The 24006-nt window shown below is 35.1% G+C and overlaps 1 protein-coding gene across 9 annotated transcripts in view; it reads right to left on the reverse strand.

Annotated features, from left to right (window-relative positions):
* Positions 1 to 24006, reverse strand: part of ARHGAP24 (Rho GTPase activating protein 24) — a 648119-nt gene that overhangs the window by 31864 nt on the left and 592249 nt on the right. For all 9 annotated transcript variants that reach the window (XM_027060078.2, XM_027060062.2, XM_015067364.3 and 6 more), the window contains one exon: positions 18463 to 18670. In XM_027060078.2, coding sequence (XP_026915879.1) covers positions 18463 to 18670 — 208 coding nt within the window. The remainder of the gene's footprint in view (positions 1 to 18462; positions 18671 to 24006) is intronic.

Raw genomic sequence — 24006 nt, forward strand, 5'->3', positions numbered from 1 at the left:
ACCACAGAGATTTTATTTTAAGGGTGTGGGTATCTCTACATACCATATATACACATACCACACACACATACCCCCCCCACAGACATTGTATACATTAAGTCTATATTTTGTTCTTTGTAGATTAAAAAAAAAATGTATCCATGGTATGAAGTATGAAGAATGGTATGAAGAAAACTAAGACTCTTATTGATTGATTATGCGTGTTGGACTCTGTTCTTTTCCTGGTGCCAGCTGATAGTCATTGTATTTATTTATTTGTTTCAAAAGTTCAAGCCTTTGAGGTTCCACAGTGTGTCTATAGTTTCCAATGGGCAAACTAGATAGTTTTCTCAGGATTTTTACTAAACATGAGCATTCTTAATCTAGGTTGGGAGTTCTGCTGAAGTAATATCTACATGTTAACACTTTCTCTGGCTGTTCTGTGGAATGTAATTTCCTAAATTCACCAAATGTAAAGTAAATGCCAAAAAAATCTAAGAATGATGAAAAAGATGAGAAGATTATTGTTGACTTAGATGACCTAAGGCAGATATAAAGAAACTATTCACAGTAAGAGATATCTCACATTTCCTCTAGGATTGGCTCATTAAGAAAGACAGCTAGAAGAAATACTACACATTATCTAAGTATATTATGATTATGCATTTATATAATTAAATTTTATAAATGGTGAGCTTTCAGTTCTTACTTAAATGGGATATGCTATCTTTCCTAACATTTGACTCCTGACATACTGAAATTGAGGGCATTCTTTCATAGAGTTTACGTGACTCTACCAGTTTCCATGTCGTAACATTAGTAAATGTGTATATCTGACATTTTATCACATAGCCCTTTCTTGTTTCAATTGTACCCAGGACTTTAAGTGCTATGTTCTAATTTCAGTTAATAGGGTCCTCAAAATCTGGGCAGTTAATGAACTTGGCTTAGCTACAATAGAGAAGTTACAGCTATGTCTAGTTACTTCACAATTTTATATTGTTCACTTACATTTTTTCCCTTACTAAACTCTGCAGATAGAATTTCAGGAGAAACAAAAACAATGTGATCATCATAATACATTCAACAATTTATTTTTTTTCTTAGAGATTTCAGATTATGAAGCCAAGGATTTCCCAGAGAAACACTGTTGAGGTTCTGATGTTGAGGGGGTATATTTATGCTAAAAAAATGTATTTAAAAATTTTCCTAATAGCATTTAAAACCCACATACATACTTTAATCTTTGTATTTTAAAATGAAAAATAAAACACAGCCAAATACACAATAATTTTCTAGGTAACAAAGACTAAATAGACAGTAATCAAAGTTCTATATATAATTATATATATAATTAATGCATATATTGTATATAATTAATAATTTATATACATACATATATGTCTGTGTGTGTGTGTATATATATGTGTGTGTGTGTGTGTATATATATGTGTGTGTGTGTGTGTGTGTGTATATATATATATATATATATATATATATATATATATAATTAATGTGTCCCCAACACTAACTCTATTGCATATTGCCCATTTCCTTCCATTACTGCCATAAGTTTGGAGAATTCTGATGATCTGATTCTGGGATAAACAATCAAGGATGAAACATTCTTTTTCAGAAACTTTACTTTTTTCCAATAAAGTCAGTAAGGTAGAAAACAAAATCTTTGATGAGTAAACAGAGGCCTTGTTTTCCATTGCTGAATCTCTAACAGTATCAGAAGGAACTTAAAAGGATTTGCTGATACATTCAGATGAGTCTACAAATCAACACCCAAACCACCCAAGTGCATGCAAAGGCATTCCTTCTCTGAACACTTCAACAGGCATTTTTTAAAGATTTTTTTTAAAGTTTACTTATTTATTTTTGAGAGAGAGACAGAGACAGAGAGACAGGGAGAGAGCAGGGCAGGGGCAGAGAGAAAGGGAGAGAGAGAATCCCAAACAGGCTCCATGCTGTCAGTGCAGAGCCTGATGACGGGCTTGACCCCACGACCGTGAGATCATGACCTGAGCTGAAATCAAGCCAGATGCTCATCTGACTGAGCCACCCAGGTGTCCCTCGGTCCCTCAATAGTTTTTTGTGAGAACACTTTTGTGTTATAACATTCTCAATATATAGGCTAAATGACACCATTCCAGTTTATGTGTGTATACACACACACACACACACACACACACACACTCTCTCTCTATATATATATATATAAAACAATATATATATAAAACAATATATATATAACTATATATATAACTGTATATATGTATATAGCTATATATATAACTATACACACACACACACACACACATACACACACACACACACTGAGGGAAAGGAAAAAAATCCAGCTGTATATTTATTGTGAGTCTCATATTAAAATATGTCATGCTTTTTGTTGGAAAGGACACTTTGCTTCCGCATATACAGAAATTTATTATATTAGTGGTGTTTTCTACTTGGACTATTTTTAGAGTGTAAGTGGGAAGAAAGAGAGACAAATAATTTTATTGAGAAGTAGGAAGGGTTTTTTTTTTTGGTTGTTGTTTCATTGTTATTGTTTTGTTATAAGTCAAAATCTAGTTCACTCTGGGAGTATGATACATCCATATTCACAAGAGCATTTCTGGAGTACAAAAAAATAAAGGCAATGGATTTAATTTAGAGCTATGACTTTTAAAAAATTACAAGCCATTCATAAGATTATGACTCTACATTGACACAGACAGGCATTTTGCTTTAGTTGACAAAAATGATATCCTGACTGAATTTTAGAAGTTGTTTTGACACATGACAATTTCCAGACTTCCTATGAAAATAAGCACATGAATTGTCTACTTATTGAGATATCAGAAATATTGGCATTATTTCATTCAACAAGTATATTCAAAATATACTCCTTATATCCATTTATTCAATAAAGGTTTATTGAATGACTAGACTATGTCAGACATTGTTCTAGGTGTTAGAGATAAAATAAAAGGTGATCAAGATTCATAAAATTCTCTACCTTCTTTAAGCTCACATTCCACATAAGTGTAGAGTTCTGCTTTATGAATACAGAGTTTTGTTTTTATTGTTATTAATTTATTTATTTTCAAAGTCTATTTATCTGAGAGACAGAGGGAGAGAGCATGTGTGTGCAAAGTGGGGGAGGGGCAGAGATAGAAGAGAGAGAATCTCAAGCAGGCTCTGCACTGGCAGTGCTTGAACCCAGAAACTGTAAAATCATCATCTGAGCTGAAGTTGCACATTTAACTGACTAAGCCAGTCAGGTGCCCCTGAATACAGAGTTTGAGATGCATATTCACAGTGATAGCTTCATATGCTATCCCAGAATGCATATGAAGATGCATGGTCCCACGATATCATAGTTACTTATCTCAAACCTAAATAGATACTCCCAGAACATTATTATTGATTCTTCAGCCATTTTCAACCATTTCTTTATAATAAATTATCAAGATAATCAGAGAAATCAAATATTTTAAAACCACATGACTTCTAAAGGGCATATATAAATGGCTCATAAGCACATAAAAAGATACGCATCAGTAGTTATTAAGGAAATGCAAATTAAAACAACAATACCATTTCACACTCACTAGAATGGCTAGAATTAAAAAAATTGGCACACTCATACATTGCTGGTAGAAATATAAAATGGTGCAGCCATTTTGGAAAACACTTTGGCAGTTCTGCAAGTGTTACACATAGAGAAGATAATTCTATCTCTAGGTATATACCCAAGAGAAGTGAAAATGTACATCCGCACAAAAACTTGTACATGCATATTCACAGCAACATTTTTCATAAAAGCCAAAAAAAACAGAAATATCTACCAACCGATAAATGGATAACCAATATGTAGTATAGCCAAGGAATGAAATTCTATTCATCAATAAAAAGCACCAAACTACTACTGATATATGCTATAGCATGGATGAAACTCAAGAGCATTACGCTAAATGAAAAAAACTGGATGCAAGAGACTGTATATTGAATAATTCCACCTACGTGAAATGCCCAGTAAAGGGAAAATCTATAGAGACAGAAAGTAGATTAGTGGTTTCCTGGAGAGGAAGGGCTGCTGGAAATAACGGTAAATGACATAAAGGATGGTATTCAGGTGATGAAATGTTCTAAAACCGGTACGTAGTAATAATGGTTGCATAACTTGGTAAATTTGTCAAAAATCACTGAATTCTACCTTTGAAATGAGTGAATTGCATGATATATAAACTATGACTCAATAAGTTTATTTCAGAAAATACATGCCTTTGAGGGACATACTTTCACCCAGCTCATGCAAGAATATCTACAATCTGACTTATAAGACACACACAAGCGCCCATTTTCAGAATGTAAAACATTGCAGGTATCTTATTTCTTTCAGTAGGAATTGCCATGGAGATTTCAAAACAGAAAAATATCCTAGATTAAAAACACTGAAGGGTTTAGGTTCAAGCATAGGTTCAAGCAGATTACTTTTCCTTATCATATAAAATGTTAGAATCATCATTATCATACACATGATACCTACAATGGCAATAAATGTTAAGTGTCTTATTCCATTATATCACTTGCTTCTGGTGTCTTGTTCTATTTTGGTTTATTTATTTAGTTTTTTTTTTTAATTAAGTTCTTTTATTTCAATTCCAGCACAGTTGACACACATTTTGTTTTATTTTTAAGTGCATTAATGCAACAATTCTGCAGGTTAAACATTATTATTTCTGTGTTACACATAAAACTAAGCATTTTGAGAAGTGAAGTAACCAGTCCCAAATTGTTAACTTAGGTAGTAAATGGTGGGCTCAACTGAACTCTCTTATTCCTACACTGCTTCCTTACAAATAAGTACACAAACACCAACTAATATGCCAAATACTGGGAAGCTTCCTGTTAATTGACTTTTTTATTCATAATCCAATCAGGTTTCAGTGGAAGTGAGCTCTAAATTTATTAAAAGATAAATTGAGGGGCGCCTGGGTGGCGCAGTCGGTTAAGCGTCCGACTTCAGCCAGGTCACGATCTCGCGGTCCCTGGGTTCGAGCCCCGCGTGGGGCTCTGGGCTGATGGCTCAGAGCCTGGAGCCTGTTTCCGATTCTGTGTCTCCCTCTCTCTCTGCCCCTCCCCTGTTCATGCTCTGTCTCGCTCTGTCCCAAAAATAAATAAAAAACGTTGAAAAAAAAATTAAATAAAAAGATAAATTGAAAGGAAAGTGAAACTCATGTCCTGGCTTCCAGTATACAGGCTTTTAGATACATCACCAAGAGTGAGCACAATGAAACATGATAGATTTCTAACTAACAACCTGTACTACATGAAATATTTAGTAAATACCCATTCATGTGAATATCTTCCACATACAAGATATTTTCCTTTAAAACAGATTAATTTTTCTGACCCTGGTATGCTTACAAAGGGGTTTTGTGAAACTCTAGTGAGTCACATTCATTGTTCAAATTAGGTAAGAAGCCACGTGTTCAGGGAAGTGGGTCTGTCAATGCTACTGAAGAGTAATCTGACGGTTTTTCCCAAAGTGTGGGATATTCCAAGTATGATTCCACACAGAGATCACTAAGTGACATCAAATCACAGTTTGCTGATTATCTTTCACCTCTTCTGATTACGTCACATAGGAAGTACAAGTTGGAAATGAGTGTATATTGATCAAATTTACAGAAGGCCTTAGGGTCAGTCTTTGGAAAGCAGCTGTATTCAGCTGGCATTTAATAACATGTTTTGTTGTTATTTCATTTATGCTACATTGACCTTGTAATTTATGGCACGTGGTGCTGGTTTTCAACTAACAATAATGATACACATATCCTTTTACAAGAAAATTGATAAAACTGAATAAATTTAAAGAAAAATATTAGAACTAGTACAGATGTTATATGGATATTGCTAAAATCATGACGGTACTATGTGAATGACAGAAGTTTGAGATGTACTCTAAGGTGATGGTTATCAAATCCAGTCACACCATCATACTATCTAAGAATTGCATCAAAAAATAGGAATGTTAAGAGTCACCATAGTTAAACAGCCGTTCAGGTCATTGGAGGGCTGGCTCTCTCCTGGCTTAAGAGAATCATTTAGGGTGCTGAAAACAGATAACCAGTTGACCACCTACACATTCAGGGCTTGCCTTGGGCAAACTCCTGGGAGACAGTTTTTGCTTTTCCAACTCCACATGCCCTGAAGCTACCACTTGGTTTCTTCACTTTCCTCCATCAAACTCTACCTGTGGAGCCTTTATTCACACTGTGATACAAAGACTCTATAACTGTAGTTTGCTACTGAACTCCCCAGTGTTTGATTTTTCACATGGATCAAAGGATAAAGGTGCAGGAAAGTTCTTTTTAGGTTGTTCTAAAATTTCAGGCCCATTTCAGGAGGTAGGAAATAATATATTTTACACATTGATTGTACACCTCAGAAAATAAAATATCCTTCACAGTAGATTAAGACCTGCCCTGCTGAGTCAGAAGTAACATGTTGCTTTCAATAATGCCATGAGGATGATTTTTTTTTTCATTTCATGTATGAGAAAACTGAGGCACATCACTTCAAATGAGCACTTCTGACCCCACATTATGACACCCTATAGCCTGGCTAGTATTACCCAAGTTATGAGTTGAGAACCTTGCATATAATAATTACTTGGGCATTTGTTTGAAATTCAGATTCCTACACATCCTCCACCCTTTTAAATAGCAGTGAGAGCCAATGGGGTCTGAGTATCAGAAGCTTGAGACACCTCTTTGGGTCATTCTTATGCAAATGAATGTTTGAGAATCTCTAGGGACTATAATGTTCCCCTCCTTTCAAGTTCACTTTTTATAACTCAGGTCATTAATGCTCAAAGCTGTATTGCTACTCAGATGATAAAAATTAACAGATGTCTGGTTTTTCTGTCTTCTAAATTTTAGACTTAAAAACATTTTTTTTATTTCCACAGACTTGCAGTTTGTTTAGTGATCTTAATTCAGTCACCAAAACAAATACAAAAATAAACAAAATGGTAGAAGAGGAGTAAAAGGATTGAGGGCAAAATGAACAGAGTATGTGGGAAGGTGTCTGGAGTACCTTGGACAGTAGTTATCTTACGGGATTCTTGAACAGAATGTGTAAAGTCATTGACTTCTACAAACTTCCGTCCTTGCTCTTGAACACTGTGTGGTAAGTGCATAGTTTTTTTTGTTGCTGAACAATTAATGTTCTTTTGGTGACGCCCACATGGTCATTCTTAACCTTATCTTCCCAGCTATTCCAAAATGCATCTTCTTTAACAGCTGATGCCACCTGGAGAGCTTTGGAAAGAACATTCCGCTTCTAATCTGATTTTACACATTCTATATTTCATTTTTATCCCCTCAAAGTGAGAAGTTTAATATAAGATATTATACTTTAATTTGTTTTCATTTCTGAACAGAAATAATAGAGAAAAGAATGGTTAGGAACTATGATATCTGTTGTTTTTTACAGGTGACATAAATTGATAAAATACAAATTCTTTTAGGTCAATGAAAATGTCCTTTCTCACAAAATTCAGTTTGGTCAAGGAGTCTGTGCGAACACGCCATCTAACTGTAGAAACAAAAAGCCATGCGTAGATAAAAGTCTTAAACTTGAACCTTAGAACTTGAAGAATATCATGAGATAATTAAAGAGCAGAAAGTGCCTGGTTTAATAAAAGCTGGTGCATGTGCCTGCAACATCTCTAAATTCAAATAATGTATGTTCCAAATTTCTTTTTCTCAAGTAATCTTTTTTTATTCCTCCCATAGGACAACATATGAAAAGTCTTCTAAATGGATCCATAGCTTCAAAAACACAGGCTGATTTATGAATACAGATGGTTGTTAGCATTGGACTGATGTGTGCAAAACACTGAAAACAACAGGTAGAGTGAGACAAAGCAATGCACTGATATGATGAATTATTACACAGTCCTTGAAATCAGGTTTGTGAAAGCTACTTAGTGATATGAAAAGTTGTTCATGCTATGACATTAACAAAAAAAGGCAAGACATAAAAGCCATGTGATTCTAATACTTTATATATATACATATCTGTATTTAGATATATCTGTATGTTTAAGTCTCTACATATTACATATTTACACATTATAGATTTCAAGAACTCTCTGGGTTATTTAATTTTGAAATATCCATCCTACCTTCTTATATTCTTCTATATTCTAAACTGTATACAAAATGTTATAATTTAAAATATGATGTTAATAATATTTAAATTAAAATTTAATAACACTTTATACTGTTATAATTTTTAAATGCTATTAAGAAAGTTCACTTTAAAGTCAAATTTTAGGGCTTAATATTGGAGCTTCAGTAATATTAGGTCTTAATATCAAAATTAAAGATTATGTTTGTAGAATGCCTGTCAGAATTTCTTTCCATATTTTAATACATATGGAGATTAAAGCTAAATCTTGTTGACTCTTTAGTGAAGTATAAGCATTATGAGAATACACAGGGGAACATATTTACTCATTCTCACTCTTTTCATGTATTTCACAATGAAAAATTTCTGTACTTTGCTTTACATCCTACTATCTATTGAAAACATTATACACAATCTGTGTTTTTAAACTTACATCATTTTAAAATCATTTTAATAGTGAGCATTGGTGAAACTAACTTGAACAAGCAAATGTTCCAAAGCAGTCTGTCTTCACATTTGAAAAACTGAAACATGAGCTAGCTAGGACTTGGCCATGAGAAATTTCAAATTCAGACAATTTATTGAAAAAGCAGATAGGGTAGAATACTCTACTTGGACATGTTCTGAAAATAATCTTACTCTCCTTGGGAAATTATGGATTATTTATTCCTCTACCAGTGGAGTCGATAATTACATTTTACCACAAATATGTACCTCTCTTCTTTATATTTCCATGTTTATGGATCTGGCAGTTCTTTTTTTTTTTTTTTTTTTTATCAGCAGAATCCAGTAATTCGCATTTGTGCTTCCCTATGACTGCAGGACTCGAGCTTGACAATTTATTTATCAAAACAAGGATATTTAGATTGCCAGAGTGTGATATTGTGATGAAAAAGAGAAATATACATATACACATTTTTCCTGGTTCTTGGCCAGAACTCCTAAAACCTTTGTAATTCCCTAATGGTACAAAGTAATAGAAACATCTTTTGTTATAATATTTGGTATTTATCCCTAATTCCTGAAGTAGTTCTATCGAAGAAGATGAAAGAAAAGTCTTTCTTATTCATAAGTAGCCTTTTTTGGGCCACTGGGGTGGCTCAGTCCATTGAGCATCTGACTCTTGATTTCAGCTCAGATCATGATCTCACAGTTCGAGTCCTGCATGGGGCTCGCTGCTGTCAGCACACAGCCAGCTTCAGATCCTCTGTCCCTCTCTTTTTCTGCTCCTCCTCCATGTATGCTCTCTCTCAAAAATAAACATTAAAAAAATAAAATAACAGGGTCCTTTCAACCACACTGGAGTTTATGTTAATGAGGTCACTTTTGGGAAGCCCCTAAGATGGGTAGGGCTGGTTGCCAGAGGAAGCAACCTTGTAATTAGGGTGTTGGAACTTTTACTCCTCAATCTCTGGGGAGGGAAGAGGGAACTAGATATTCAGTTCAATCCCCAATGGCCAAAGATTTAATCAGTCATGACTATGCAATGAAACCTCCATAAAAATTTCCTAACTAAGAGGTTCGGAAAGCTTGTGGGCTAAGTGAACACATCCTTGTGCTGGGAGGGAGGCAGCATGCCTGACAAAGCCATGGAAACTCTGCATCCTTTACCATACTGCCCTATGCATCTGTTCCTAAACAGATCTATTCCATCTGGCTGTTCCTAAATTGTATCCTTTTATAATAAACTGATAATCCAGTAAATAAACTGTTACCCTGAGTTGTGCGAGCTCTTCTAGCAAATTATGAAGTCTAAGGAGTCTCCAGTTTAGAGCTGGTTGATTAGAAGTACAGGTGCCAACCTGGCACTTGTGATTGGCATTTGAAATGGGAGTGGGGAGAGGGCAGCCTTGTGAAACTGAGCCCTTAATCTGTGGAGTCTGCAATGACTGGACAGTTAATATCAGAACTTAATTGAATTGTAGGACACCCTGTGGGTGTTCACCAAGAATTAGAGAATTTCTTGCTGTGGAAAGCCTATACATTTGGTGTCAGAGTGCTCTGTAAGTAGAGTAAAAATAAATAAATAAACAAAAATTTAAAAAAAACCTTGTTTTCCTTTATAGAGTGGGCATTTTTTAACATGTAAAGAAAATTATTCCATTTACTTGTTAAAAATATTTCAATGGATTTCCATTTCACTTGAAAAATTAAATTCCTTCTCATAATCTATTGGACTACAAAGATCCATCTCTTCCAGCTCATCTCCAAAAATTGTACTTGTCACTCACTGTACTCTAGCCACAATATCCTTCTTTATGGTTTAAGCTAAGCTATGCTCATCTCAAGGCCTTTGTACTTGACATTCTACCTACAGTGTGCCTCTACCATATCTCAGATATGGCAAACTTCTTTTTTTTTAATATGAAATTTATTGTCAAATTGGTTTCCATACAACACCCAGTGCTCATCCCAACAGGTGCCCTCCTCAGTGAGATATGGCAAACTTCTTCCTGTCATTCAAGTTAAACCTAAAAGTTATATTCCCAAGAAGGAGACATGTGTTTCCACCACTTCACTCAACATACTAGCAGCTCAACTTTAACATTCTTTGAAATTATTTACATATTGACTGCTTACTATTCATCTCCCCACCACTAGTGATACAAACCCAGAAGAGAATTGACTTTGTCTTTTTTACATAGAACAGGGTCTAAGACATACTAAATTCTCCAAAATTATTTGTTGAATGAATGAATGAGATGGACTGTCAGATTGACAAAGGTAACTGTCAATAATTTGTCTCATCCCTATAACATTCATGTCACCCCTTCCATCAAGAAGTAGAACCAATTTTTAATCTCTTTTGATCTGAACTGGCCTTATGATTTACTTTTGACTAGTAGTATTCAGTGGATGTGACATCATGCCAGTTCTGGGCCTCACCCTTCAAGGGCCCTGATAGCTTCCACTCTTATTGTCTTTTAGTCCTGGGCTACTGTGTAAAAGGTTCTAATAATTGGTTAAAGAGAGAAGCTCTGTAGGACGCATGACTGCAAAGAGAAAGAGAAGCTCAACTCACCATCAGCCATTTCAGCCAACCCAACCTAGACACCACACTTGGATACTGCACCTACAGGAGGTCATGGCAACTGTTACCGTGCCTCTGCCAACACTCCCCACATGAAGAATCTGAAAGGTTGCTACTGTTTTAAACCAAAAAGTTGGGACTGGTTGGCTATACCTGAAACAATCACTGGATCCAGAAATTGGGTGCAGCTGCAACAAAACTCTAATGGTATGGCATTGGCTTTGCCCAGGCAGTGTCTGGACAGTTGCAAGGGGACTATTAGATGTTTGGAACTTGAAATGAGAAAATTGCTCTTAGAAGCTAAAGAAAAATAAAAGCTTATTAAGCAGTGGTGGAAAAATTTGTAAGACAAGGAATATAGAATATAGAAACTCAAAATATAGAAAATGTTCCTAATGAAGCTAATTAGAAACTGTTGAACTCTGAAGGAGAATTTGAAGAAACTATAGTGGCCCTGGGATAGTGTCTCCAGCTGGTAAAATAGTATTAAAGTAAGAAACAGCCACAGAGCAAAGATAAAATCCAGAGTGCTGCCGTAATAACATGACCTGAAGGTAAAGACCCACTGATGGTGTGAATGTAAGACTCCTGGTTAGAACTTCTCTGAAAGACTTAGGGTAGCACCTTACAGATTCTCTCACCAATACAAAAGGATTTAGAAAGAATCTTAAGATTGTTCCATAGCACTCTGACTCACAGACACAATATTGCAGGACCTAACACAAATGCACTTATGGGTGTGACTTTGTTTCAGTGAGAAGATTATAATTGGACACTTCCAAGGTTTTTAAAGGAACTATGGCAACTTGGAATAAAAGGGACAGTATCAGTTCAAAAGGAAAAGAGGCTTTGAGACCCCAACTTTTTATGGGCAGGAAGCAGGCTAAGAAACCACTTAATTAGAAAAATGAGCCATTTCTTGTTGGGGTTGGGTGAAGAAAAAAAATAAAAGAAGTCTCATGGAGCAGAACCAGGGGTGGTCTAGAGGGCAGCCCAAAGAATAGAGAGGAGCCGGATGTTAGAGAACCAAACCCTAACCGAGGCCCATTTCCCACCCCCCCCCCCCCCAGAGGAGGGGCCCTGACAACATGTGTCCAGCAGGATTTCAGAACTGCTATGGATGAGAATCTGCTCACAGTCCTCACAGAGTAAACAGATACCATATCTGCTATTAAAAATGAGAAAACTAGGGGCGCCTCAGTGGCTCAGTCCATTGAGCGTCCAACTTTGGCTCAGGTCATGATCTTGCGGTTTGTGAGTTTGAGCCCCGTGTTGGGCTCTGTACTGATGGCTCGGAGCCTTGAGCCTGCTTAGGATTCTGTGTTTCCCTCTCTCTCTCTCTCTCTCTCTCTGGCCCTACCCTGCTTGTGCTCTGTCTCTTTCTGTCTCTCAAAAACAAATAAACATTTAAAAAGTATTTAAAAAATGAAAAAAAACCCCTAGATTATATGAAACAACTGTTTTTAAGATACTGGACAATCGTACAAAAATGTGACCCTTGAGAGTATGGAATCAAATGAGGTAAGTGTTACAATTACTCCAGCCTTGCACATTGTCATTTACCAGAGCCTGGGACAGGGATGGGAACCCTAAATAGAAAACAGCAGTCTCACTGAGCTAAGAAGACAGAGAATACAGTTTGGAGGGCTTGAAGCAGCTGGCATTTGTGATGTAGACTACTAGAGAGGAGGGAGCTTTGCACAAAATGACTTCTTGAAATCTACATACAGGTCTTCTGTCTTCATCTGAATACCAACATGAGCCTGCAGAAAGTAACACGCTATAGGGCTAAACACAGAACAACTACCAGGGAAAGAACAACTATCAAGGATAACAGAGTATAAGAGAGAAATTTTTAAAAAGAGAGAAAATCAACGACACTAAAACTGGTTCTTTTTAAGGTTTAACGAAATTGATAACATCTAGATAGACTGAATAAGAGAAAAAGATGTAACAAATTGCTAATATCAGAAGTAAAAGAGAACACTTTACTGAAAAGCCTACAGACATTATTAAAAGAGGAATATTATAAACAGCTTCATGACAATAAATTTGAAAAGTTATATGGAATGGGAAAATGTCATGAAAGAGACAAATCACCAAAACTGGCACAAGAATTAGAAAAGTCATCTCTCTCTCTCTTTTTTTTTTTTTTACATTTACTTATCTTTGAGAGACAGAGTGAGACAGTGCACGAGTGGGGGGAGGGGCAGAGAGAGAAAGAGACACAGAATCCAAAGCAGGCTCCAGGCTCTGAGCTGTCAGCAGAGTCTGATGTGGGGCTGGAACCCACAAGCTGTGAGATCATTACCTGAACTGAAGTCAGGGGCTCAACTGACTGAGCCACCCAGGTGCCCCCATCTCTTTTTTTTTTTTTAATTTTTTAATGTTTATTTATTTTTGAGAGGCAGAGTGTGAGCAGGGGTGGGGGGAGGGGAGAGGGGTGGGAGGGGCAGAGAGAGAGAGATATGAAATCTGAAGCAGGCTCCAGGCTTTGAGCTGTCAGCACAAAGCCTGACACGGGCCTCGAATTCACAAACTGTGACATCATGACCTGAGCCAAAGTTGGACGCTTAATCGACTGAGCCATCCAGTCACCCCAAGAAAAGCCATCTCTAAAAACTTCCCCACAAAGACAACGTCAGGACTAGATGACATCACTGGTAAATTTTCCCAAATATTTATGGAGGGAATAATACAAAACACACATACTCTTTCAGAAAATAGAGGTAGGGGGGACACTTTCCAACTAATATGGGGACCAGAATTTCTCTGATAACAAAACTAGTCAAATATACTATAAGAAATCTACAGGTCAAATGATGATGAATATAGGTCCTCAAATCCTTAACAAATTATTTGCAAATCAGATACAGCAATATATAAAAAGGGTAATGCATCATAACCAAATGTGGCTTATCCTAGCAATGTAAAGTTGGTTTAACATTCAAAAATAGATTAATGTAATTCAGGACATTAACATAACAAAAGGGAAGATTCAGATAATTTCTGTAATAAATGGATTTTATAAAATATGATCCTCATTTGTTATTAAAATTGTAGCCAAAGTAGAAATAAAAGGACATTTTCTAACTTCATAAAGGTCATCAGGAAAAAACCTATAGCTACCATCACACATAGTAGTGAAAGACTGAAAACTTGCATCTACATACAAAAAGAGTATGTATACCTACTATTATGGTAGATGAATTCTTAGCAAGTACAAGCAGGTGAGAAAAAGAAATACAAGGCCTACATATTGCAAAGGAAGAAATAAAACTCTCATTACGTACAGTCAATAAGATTATGTATGTAGAAAATCCTAAGCGATCTACAAAAATCCTGCTAGCACTAATAAATGAACTTGCCAAGTTGGTAGGACAAAAATCTATACATAAAAAAATTAATTGTATTTGGATAATCTAGCAGTGAGCAATTATAAAATTAAATATTAAAAACAATACTATTTACAGAAGCATCTATAAATAGCAAATACTTGAGGATAAATTTAACAAAACGGAGCAAGATCTTACATCAAAAAATACAAAATGTTGCTGAAATACAAAAAGTCCTAATGAAATGGAGAGATTGGCCATTTTTATGGATTAGAAGATTTCATAGTTTTAAGATGTCAATTTTCTCCCAGTTGATTTCTGGATTCAATAAAATTTCAGTCAAAATCCTAACATACTTTTTTTTGTAGACATTGACAAGCATATGCTAATTTTCTTTATCTTTTTAAAATGAAGATGTAAATGACCTAGAATAGGCAAAACAAATTTGAAAAAGAACAAAACTAGGGGATTTGTTCCACTTGATTTCAAGATTTTGTTAAATTTTAATCTTTATTCTTGAGAGAGAGAGAGCGAGAGAGAGAGAGAGCGAGAGAGAGCACTGGCAGGGGAGAGGCTGAGAGCGAGGGAGACATAGAATCCCAAGCAGGCTCCAGGCTCCGAGCTGTCATTACAGAGCCCGATGAGGGGCTCAAACTCACGAACCATGAGATCATGACCTGAGCCAAAGTCAGATGCTTAATGGACTGAGCCACCCAGGTATCCCTCAAGACTTTAAAGCTATAGTGATTTTCTCTCAAAATAGCCTCCTACAAATCCTTCCTTCTCTGTATGTGCTTACCCCTCTTTCCATCAAATGGTGTTTATTTTCCTTCTCCTCAAATGTAGGCTGGCCTGTTTTGTGACTCGCTTTGACCAAGAGACTACACCAGAAGTCACACAGTGTCATATGGACCCAGCCCTTGTGAGGCTTACAAACTGCCATTTTTATTTTCTTGGAACCCTGAGGTATCATGTCAATAGGTCTGACTAATCGGCTAGAGGTAAAGGCCATACATATAAAGAGCAGCTCTAATAATAGATGTGAGATTTACAGAGAGAGATAGAGGGAGAGAGAAAGGCCCAAGTGGACTTCAGCCATGTTAGCCATGTCAGACAAGGCTCTGCACATCTGAGTAGAACCATCTTGTATCCTTCAGACCTAACTGATCTCCATGAATCAACATCATGTGCGGGAAAAATGAGCACATCCTGGCCAACTCCTGCCCAAAGTACAGAACCATGAGCAATAACCAGCTGTTATTACTTAAGTCACAAAGTTTGGGGGTGGTTTGTTATACAAGTGTAGAAACCGGAAACACTGAATGACTGAGCAAATGAATGACACTCTCCTTTTCCTCCTAGGATGCTAGCAACATTACCGTATTGTGCTAACATTGAAATACTCTATGCAATTCTCTTCTATAGCTTTTCTAGTTGACAGGTAGCTTCCATAATTACTCTTTAGAAGTTAAAAGTTAAGGACATTTTTATGCAGCATGATATCAACAGGTAATTAAAAGACCATTCAGGTTAAGTTTCTGATTGTAAAACGGTGCTTACTGGAATCACAATATTTAAAAAAAAGTCATTATCCCACAAAATCAATGTTCATCTTTTGTCACATTTTCATCAGTCTGTTCATGCATTAGTGCATTTTATACAAAAAATACTTTTTATAAGTGAGATAATATTTTACATAAAGATTGCACAATATTTCACTGTCAGCTCAGCTATTAAGAACCTGATTTGGAGATAATTAAGAACCTGATTTGGAGATAATTGCTCACAGAGCATACCTTTTCTTACAGGTATCCTAAAATTTATAAAATATCCTTCCATTCTTTCTTATTAGTGAGAATCTTGTTATAAGAACCAAAAGCATAAATGCCTATAGCAAAATAATTTTTAGTAAATATACTTTTCTATAATGTCATCTGTGGTTTTTGGCCATATATAAGAAAAAGCCATTGAAATTTATCAATGTCACATGAAGTTTATAGTAAAAGGTTTTATTTATCCCATTATATGATATTTTATTATGAGGATCCCACTGACAAATTTCTTTTAATTTTGAAGCTAAAAAATTACATTTCTTCTAGATAAACCATTGTGTATATCCTGTGAATAGACTTGAATTTGCAACTATTATTTAGTGTTGTTTTTCAAAATATAGAATAAGACATTGGGCACCCCTGCCAAAAGTATATCTGTATTCTTGAAATTTGTTCTCTGATTTTGGTTTTGAATTCATTTATTTGCCTCCACATTTAATTTTTATCTCTCAGAGATAATTTATGAATGTCTATAAACTGTAATACTTCTGTAAACAGGTAGGATTTTAATCAATTAATTGATCCTGTCTTATTTTTCCATTTATCATTTCCACTTATTATTTTATAATTAGCATTTTTCTAAAACTTTCATAATTGTATAACATTTTGTTATATTAATGCAGTATTATTTAATTGACCATACTCTACTTCTGGAGATAATAGATTGGTGTTCATTTTTTACTATTATAAAAATTGTAATAAGCAACTTTATACTTGTTTTTTTCCACAGATCTGATTTTTTTCTAAGACTAGAATATCTTGCTAAAACGGTCTTGAAATATATCATCAAATTTCTTTAGAAAGACTACAACAATTTGCTCTCTCGCCATCAGAGTGCCTACCTTAACATACCTTGCCAGTACTGAGTATTATCATTGTTCAAGATTTTGTTAATGTGATTAGTGGGAGGACATTAAATGATTTAATGTGCATTTCTTAGATTATTAGCAAAAGCCCATATTTCCAATAATGCTCCCTTTGTCTCATATCATGTATTCAAGTGTCTTCTTGTCTACTTGTTCTGTAGATCTGGCTCTATCCATGTGCTAATTCTATGATTTCAAAGAAATAATAGTATGCAATTGTCAGTTTTCAAATAATATGACTGTTCTTATCCACAAAGTCTAATACTGAGAACCTCCCCTGGAAATTATCAAAATATAGAAAATACTAACGTGAATGTATACCCCCTACAACACTATTTATAATATAAATATAAGTGATATAAGTGATAAAAGTGATCATATAAATATCCAAATTGTTGAAATAATTATGAATAATATACATGTAGAATGAAATATTAGATGTGAAAAATTATGCTTATAGAGGTTGCCAATCATCAAACATTAGGTTAAACTATACTAGAATGTTGGGGATATTTCAAATATTAATATGAAAATATCAGCTATACTATACTACATTAATAATATTAGGAGAAAAAATATTATTTTCTACTAAATTAAAAAAAGTGAAGAGAAGGAGGTAATTTATAAAATATTATCATAAGTGTTTAATTCTTAGTGGAGTTATGGATGCTTTATATTTTCTTTTCTGGAACTTTCATTATTTCCTGAATTTCATCATGCTATATGTTTCTTGTTTCCTTATAAATCTATTCTAGATTAAGGTGGAGCTATATATTTAAAAATATGATGCTTTCATTATTATTAAAAACAGTTATTGTAACTACATTGCTAATATCCCGATCTCTGCTTATTAATACTTTTAATATCTCTTAGCTGAGAGAATTAGGAAGACACTGAACAGGAAAGACTCCTATTTTAAAAATTCACTTTTCTGAGGCAAAAACTTAATAGAGTGTTAATTTAGTTCCAAAGGAAAGGAATAAATAATGTTTTAAGGGGGACAAAAAGTATGGAAGAGAAAGACATCTAAAGTGTCAAATTTTTGACTCTGTAAATTAATAAAAACAATCGACCCTTGTGTGGCTATAAAATCCATATTCTAAACTATTACAACATCCATTAAGGTTATATCCTCTCAGCTCATTGCATCTCTTCTGTTCGGTTTGGATTTCTCAGTGAAGGATGATTAGGAAAATCTTGAAAGCTACCTGTCAAATGATGGCTTCTCTCCACAGTCAAAGGCATCCTGGAGCTCCTTAACGAGGTTAGCCTGGCCTGGCAGTCGGAACAGACCCTCTTCCTTCAGCCCCCTTTGTCGGATAAAGTCCACACACTGCTCCACCAACATTGGAGCCAGACGGTTCCCATATCTCTTCTCATAACGGACAGTGTCTTCAAGTTTCTGTCCAAAAATGCCTGGAGGAATAAAGGATTACAATGAATGTGAAGAATCATTTCATTTTGTTACCTGAAAACAAAAAAACAAAACACAAAACAAAACAAAACAAAAAAAAACCCCAAAAAACAAAAAACCCTCAATATTAAGGAAAAACAAAGATTGAAATGCTGGCAAGCATGTAACAATTGGTACTTCACATTTTTACAGAATCAAATCCATTATATACAATTCTTCAAATGGAAAGGATTTGTTGTATGCTGTTCTTTCCCCCTATATTCCATATTTAACCCCCAAACCAAACAGAAATATAAAGTTGGAGATATCCACTTGGATGTAAGAAACACTGCAATAAATATAACTTTAGTTTTGGGTTTTCTTTTCTTTTTCTTCTATTTTGGAAAAGGAATTGTATTGAAAAGCAGAAATATTCTGCAGAGAATAGTCAAATTCTACTGTTGTTACAGTTGTAACTTTACATCCAATTTTCATTTAATTTAAATATTATTCATTTATTTGTTCACCTTTTGTTTTCAATCAAGTGATGATGCCATGATTATAATCAAGATGATAAAACCAGGAAAAAATGCCCAGAATTTTCATCCACATAAAATATTTCAGGCATTGTTTGCCTTTTAAAACCTTAAACTGTTAATTTATTTGAAAGGGAAAAATCTAAACTATGAAGCAGTGCATACCAGAAGTGAGGAGGTGGGATCATGGTGGTTTACCCTAACAGATAGGAAGGAATATTTCATCACACATTGTCTAGAACTGCCAACACATGGTGGTAATAAAAAGCAGGCCAATTTTGATCAATTTTATTACTGATTTTAAAATAACCACAAGGGATGAATTCCTTGCTGCATGCATTTGGAGCTGAACATCCATGATTTACCCTTGCTACCCCACTGATTAAGAAACAATTCCTCTAGCTATTTGTAGTTGGTGTGATCACTTCAGGATTAAGTCATGGAGTTGGAGCGCTGTTCGTGCAGGCCCTCAGGGCCCACAGTCCCAATGGAGTCACTGTTGTGTGTTCCAAGGCATCTGGAAGTGGTGTTCCTACTGATGATGAACAGGTGACTGGGCTGGAAATGGGAGGCCATGATGGTTGCATGGAGGGGACTGGACCCATAAAATATACTAGCCCCAAAGACCGTGTTGGGCACCAAGGAAGACCCTAATATTGTTCCTTCTGTCACCAATAATCAAATAGTGGGCTGTATGTGCGAAAAGGACAACAGTGCTATCATCTGGGTCAAGTTGCACAAAGGTGAGACCCAGTGATGCCCTAGCTGTGGACTCCATTATAAGCTGGTGTTCTACCAGTTAGCCCACTGAGCCTTTCTTTACACTAATTTACTCAAAATGTGCTGTAAACTTTTCTTCTTTCCAAAAAAGAATGACATTGTATTGGTTCTTCTCAAAAGAGAAAGGGAAGGAAAGAGAAAGAGAAAGAGAAAGAGAAAGAAAGAGAGAGAAAGAGAAAGAGAAAGAGAGAAAGAGAAAGAGAAAGAGAGAAAGAGAAAGAGAAAGAGAAAGAGAAAGAGAAAGAGAAAGAGAAAGAGAAAGAGAAAGAGAAAGAAAAACAATGCCTCTAAAATATATTGATATAAGGTGGTAGCTTGGCAAAAATGATCAACCTATGAAAAAAAAATGTAGGAAAAGCCAAAGCAAATGTCACTCCAATGTTCCCAGATGGGATGAATATCACTAAATAGTTTTAATGGTCTACTGATTTCATAAGAGGGAAAGAAAAATTAGTGTTGCATGTTGAAATTATGTGAGACTCCAGAACACTGGGAGAATTATTTTGAAAACATTAGGCTAAGAATTTGACAATAAGAACACATGTTTTACCTCCCTATCTGTAAAATAATTTATGTATGGATTCAGCAGTGCAAAACCATCACATGCCAAGCAATAAACACTGCTACCAAAGAGAATATTTTCAGCCCTGCTAGAAACAATAACACAACAACAAACCAAACTATTCAACACCTGATATCAGATCTAGCATTAATGGAATTAATTTCCTTTTAGGAAAAAAGGTTGACTGAACTAATATTAAAATTCAAATACATTGAAAGCAAAATTAGAAAATGGCATCTTCTAAGGGCAGGAAAATTAATGTAGGCAACGGTTCTATCTAGTCGACTGCGGACTTTCGAACAAGCAGCTTCTCAATGGTGTGTCAAACATTGTTTGTTAACTCAACAGACATTCATACCCCCATTTTCTCTTGTCATTTCCATTTTAGGGGATGGAAAATTAAATACCTCTCCCACTTTTTAAGAAGCCTTCTAGAGTCTCTAGGAAGGCTTTGTTGTTGTTTTTGTTGTTGCTGCTGTTGTTTGATGAAAGAGGAAGACAGCTGGAATTGCCAATCACTCCTTTTTCCTATCATGAACTTGGACATGCTCTTTACTAATCTAAGAGTCATCTTTTGATCATTAGATAATCATTCATGAGGGAAAGGTTGAAAGATTCAGAGACAAGAGGGATGAAATCATTGAACCACTGACCCAATAACAGAAGCATCTTCTTTATGATTTTTTTAATGTGAGAAAAATGCATGTTTAATCACTGTTAGCTGAGTTTTCTGTTACTTACATCATTGTGAATTCTAGCTCATGAAGTGATAATAATGATTTTGAAGGTATTTTAGCATTTTAATAACAAAGTTTGAAGACTGGCTATGAGATTGGTTATGAACGGAGAATACTGACTCTTTTTCTGTGGAGTTCTTTGATGCTTATTTGGCTGGGAAGTTTGGATTTTATTCTGCCAAAATTCAGAAAATAGCCTTTTAAAGGCACTAAAAGTTCAGTTTTAAAAATAACAATGTTGACATCTGGGAATACATCTTATGCATCTGTAGTTTTTCACTCATTGTTTTAAATTGATAAATATATTATCTAAAGTTTCTCTCTAAATCCAGCAGAAAATCTACTAAAGATGTTACAATTCAACATCTATGTGTGCTACAAATGAGAACAAACTTCCAATATTTTGTTTCATACAGTAATAAAAAACAGGCAACACTCTCTTCTTAAAATTTTCAGGGTTTATTTTTTCCCTAACAACTTAGGAACGAGATAAAGCAGTAAGCTTTGCTTTATAGCTATTCTCTCTCTTTCTCTTTCTTTCTTCTTTCTTTCTTTCTTTTCTTTCTTTCTTTCTTTCTTTCTTTCTTTCTTTCTTTCTTTCTTTCTTTCTTTCTTTTTCTCTCTGTTTCCTTCCTTCTTTCCTTCCTTCCTTCCTTCCTTCCTTCCTTCCTTCCTTCCTTCCTTTCCTTCTGTTCTTTTTCTCTTTCTCCCTCCCTTTCCCTCTCTCTTTCTCTCTCTCTTTTTTTTTATACATACAGACTTGCATTTGTGGTAAGCATATACTTAAGAAGTATAGCAAGAAACTTAATGCCAAAAGCCCTAACATCTTTCCATTTATTTAGTACTTATTACATACTAAGTCTTTGACATATATTCTCTTATTTTAATAATAAATATGTAAGGTAACTATTTTATACATGAGGAAATTGGGGATTAAACAAATAGCCCAAGGTTAGTTATACAACACCAAGTGTCAGAATGAAAGTCCATATTCAGATTTATTCAGCCTTAAACCTTCACTCATTCCCGAATACTAGTCTTCTTCTTTATTTAATCACAATTATTATATGTCTTCATTTTCCAGTAATTTAAAATATTAGTAAATTCTAAAAATGAATAAAATAGAGTACCTTTTCTGTGCCATAGAGAGTTCTAACAGCTAAGATGTACTTATGTATTCCAGGCATGGGTACAATTGGTTTACCAGTATTTCTCTCATTTAAAAAGCTCACAGCACTCTGAGGTGGGCACCACTATTTTACCAAGGAAAGGACTGAAGCACAGAAAGGTTAAGTAATTTGCTGAATGTTACATAGCTAGTAAAAAATTATGGAACCAAGATTTCTTCAAGGCTGGTGGATTTCAGAGCCATTCTGTATCTATTACACAATACTGCACTGTGTGTATAATAGCTGAAAAATGAGTTATTGAGGAAAAATCTTGCTATTTACCAGCTTTCTGACCTAAATTTCTGTCATCACATGAGGAGGAGTGATTTCTGCTGAGAAAAATGCAAATTTTGAAGAAGGTCAGGAAAAAAAAATGGAGGAGAAAACTCTGAACATCTTGTGCGTTCTATCCAAGGAAATTATTTCCTCTATGTAGAGATCTAAGACTATTTAGCAATATAGTATGCAAAAGAGTTAAAGCATATAGATGACAGATACATATACTCAGAGATTTCTGTGGAAAAACAATCGTTTTCTGCTGTAAATCTGGTGTTGCAAAGAATTAGGAAATGGTTATAATAGACATATGCTTCCCATTTTGTGGCATTGAAAATAGAATGTCCCAAACATCTGTCTTACAATGGTAGATGTAAATCAATGTTGTCTATGAGCATGTTGTTTTGTGTGGAAAGTTAGAGAACATTTTTTAAGCTGTTTTGTTTAAGACTTTTATTGAAGAAACAGCGAAACTTCAAATTTTAAGATTAACAAGACAGCACAAAGGTCACAAGACTATCTCCAACTAGCAGCGCGGGGAAAAGGACACATTGACTAGTAGATGATTAACAGGAATATACCTTGTTTTTTGAGTCATGCAAACAGTTCTAGCTATGTTCATTTAAATTCCTAAGGAGGTTTTGCAGTCCCTGACAAAACCATCCCTGGAATTTCTGGGTGATAAAGGTACATCATGTGTACTTCTCTTGGAAATACATTGATGGTGTCATGAAGCATCACCAAGGAGGGTGACTTTTCACTGGACTGAGAAAGTAAATTACACAGGTGATTTTATTACACCTGTGAGAAGCTGTTCCAACTGGAGAGAGAAAGAGAGAGAGGAGAGGGAGAGAAAGAGAGACGAGAGAGAGAGAGAGAGATCTAAATCTCCTTCAGGATGTGTGAGGTTCCTCCTTTATGTGTGATATATATACTCTTTATCTACAGGCAGCTTGTGAAGTTACTGAGTGTGATAAGGTAAATATATTCAAATTCCACTCATATTAAAAATGAATAAGCAAACACAAGGCCAAACCTTCTTGGACCTTCTGTACCTTGCAATAATTTATTATTTTTGCTCCTTGATTTCCAGTTAAGTTGTAACTCTGGCTCCATTTCGTCACTTTCTATCTTTTTGCCAACCGATTGCAATTTGGACTCTGACATTGTCATTCTACTAAAAGAGCTTTTTATATAGTCACCAACAACTTTCTAGTTGCCAAAGCACTGAAAGCCAGATTTATTTTTTATATTACTTTATGCCTCACTTCCTTTAAAATGGTCAATGCCACTCTTCTC

Source organism: Acinonyx jubatus, chromosome B1, assembly GCF_027475565.1.
Source record: "Acinonyx jubatus isolate Ajub_Pintada_27869175 chromosome B1, VMU_Ajub_asm_v1.0, whole genome shotgun sequence".
Lineage (NCBI taxonomy): Eukaryota > Metazoa > Chordata > Mammalia > Carnivora > Felidae > Acinonyx > Acinonyx jubatus.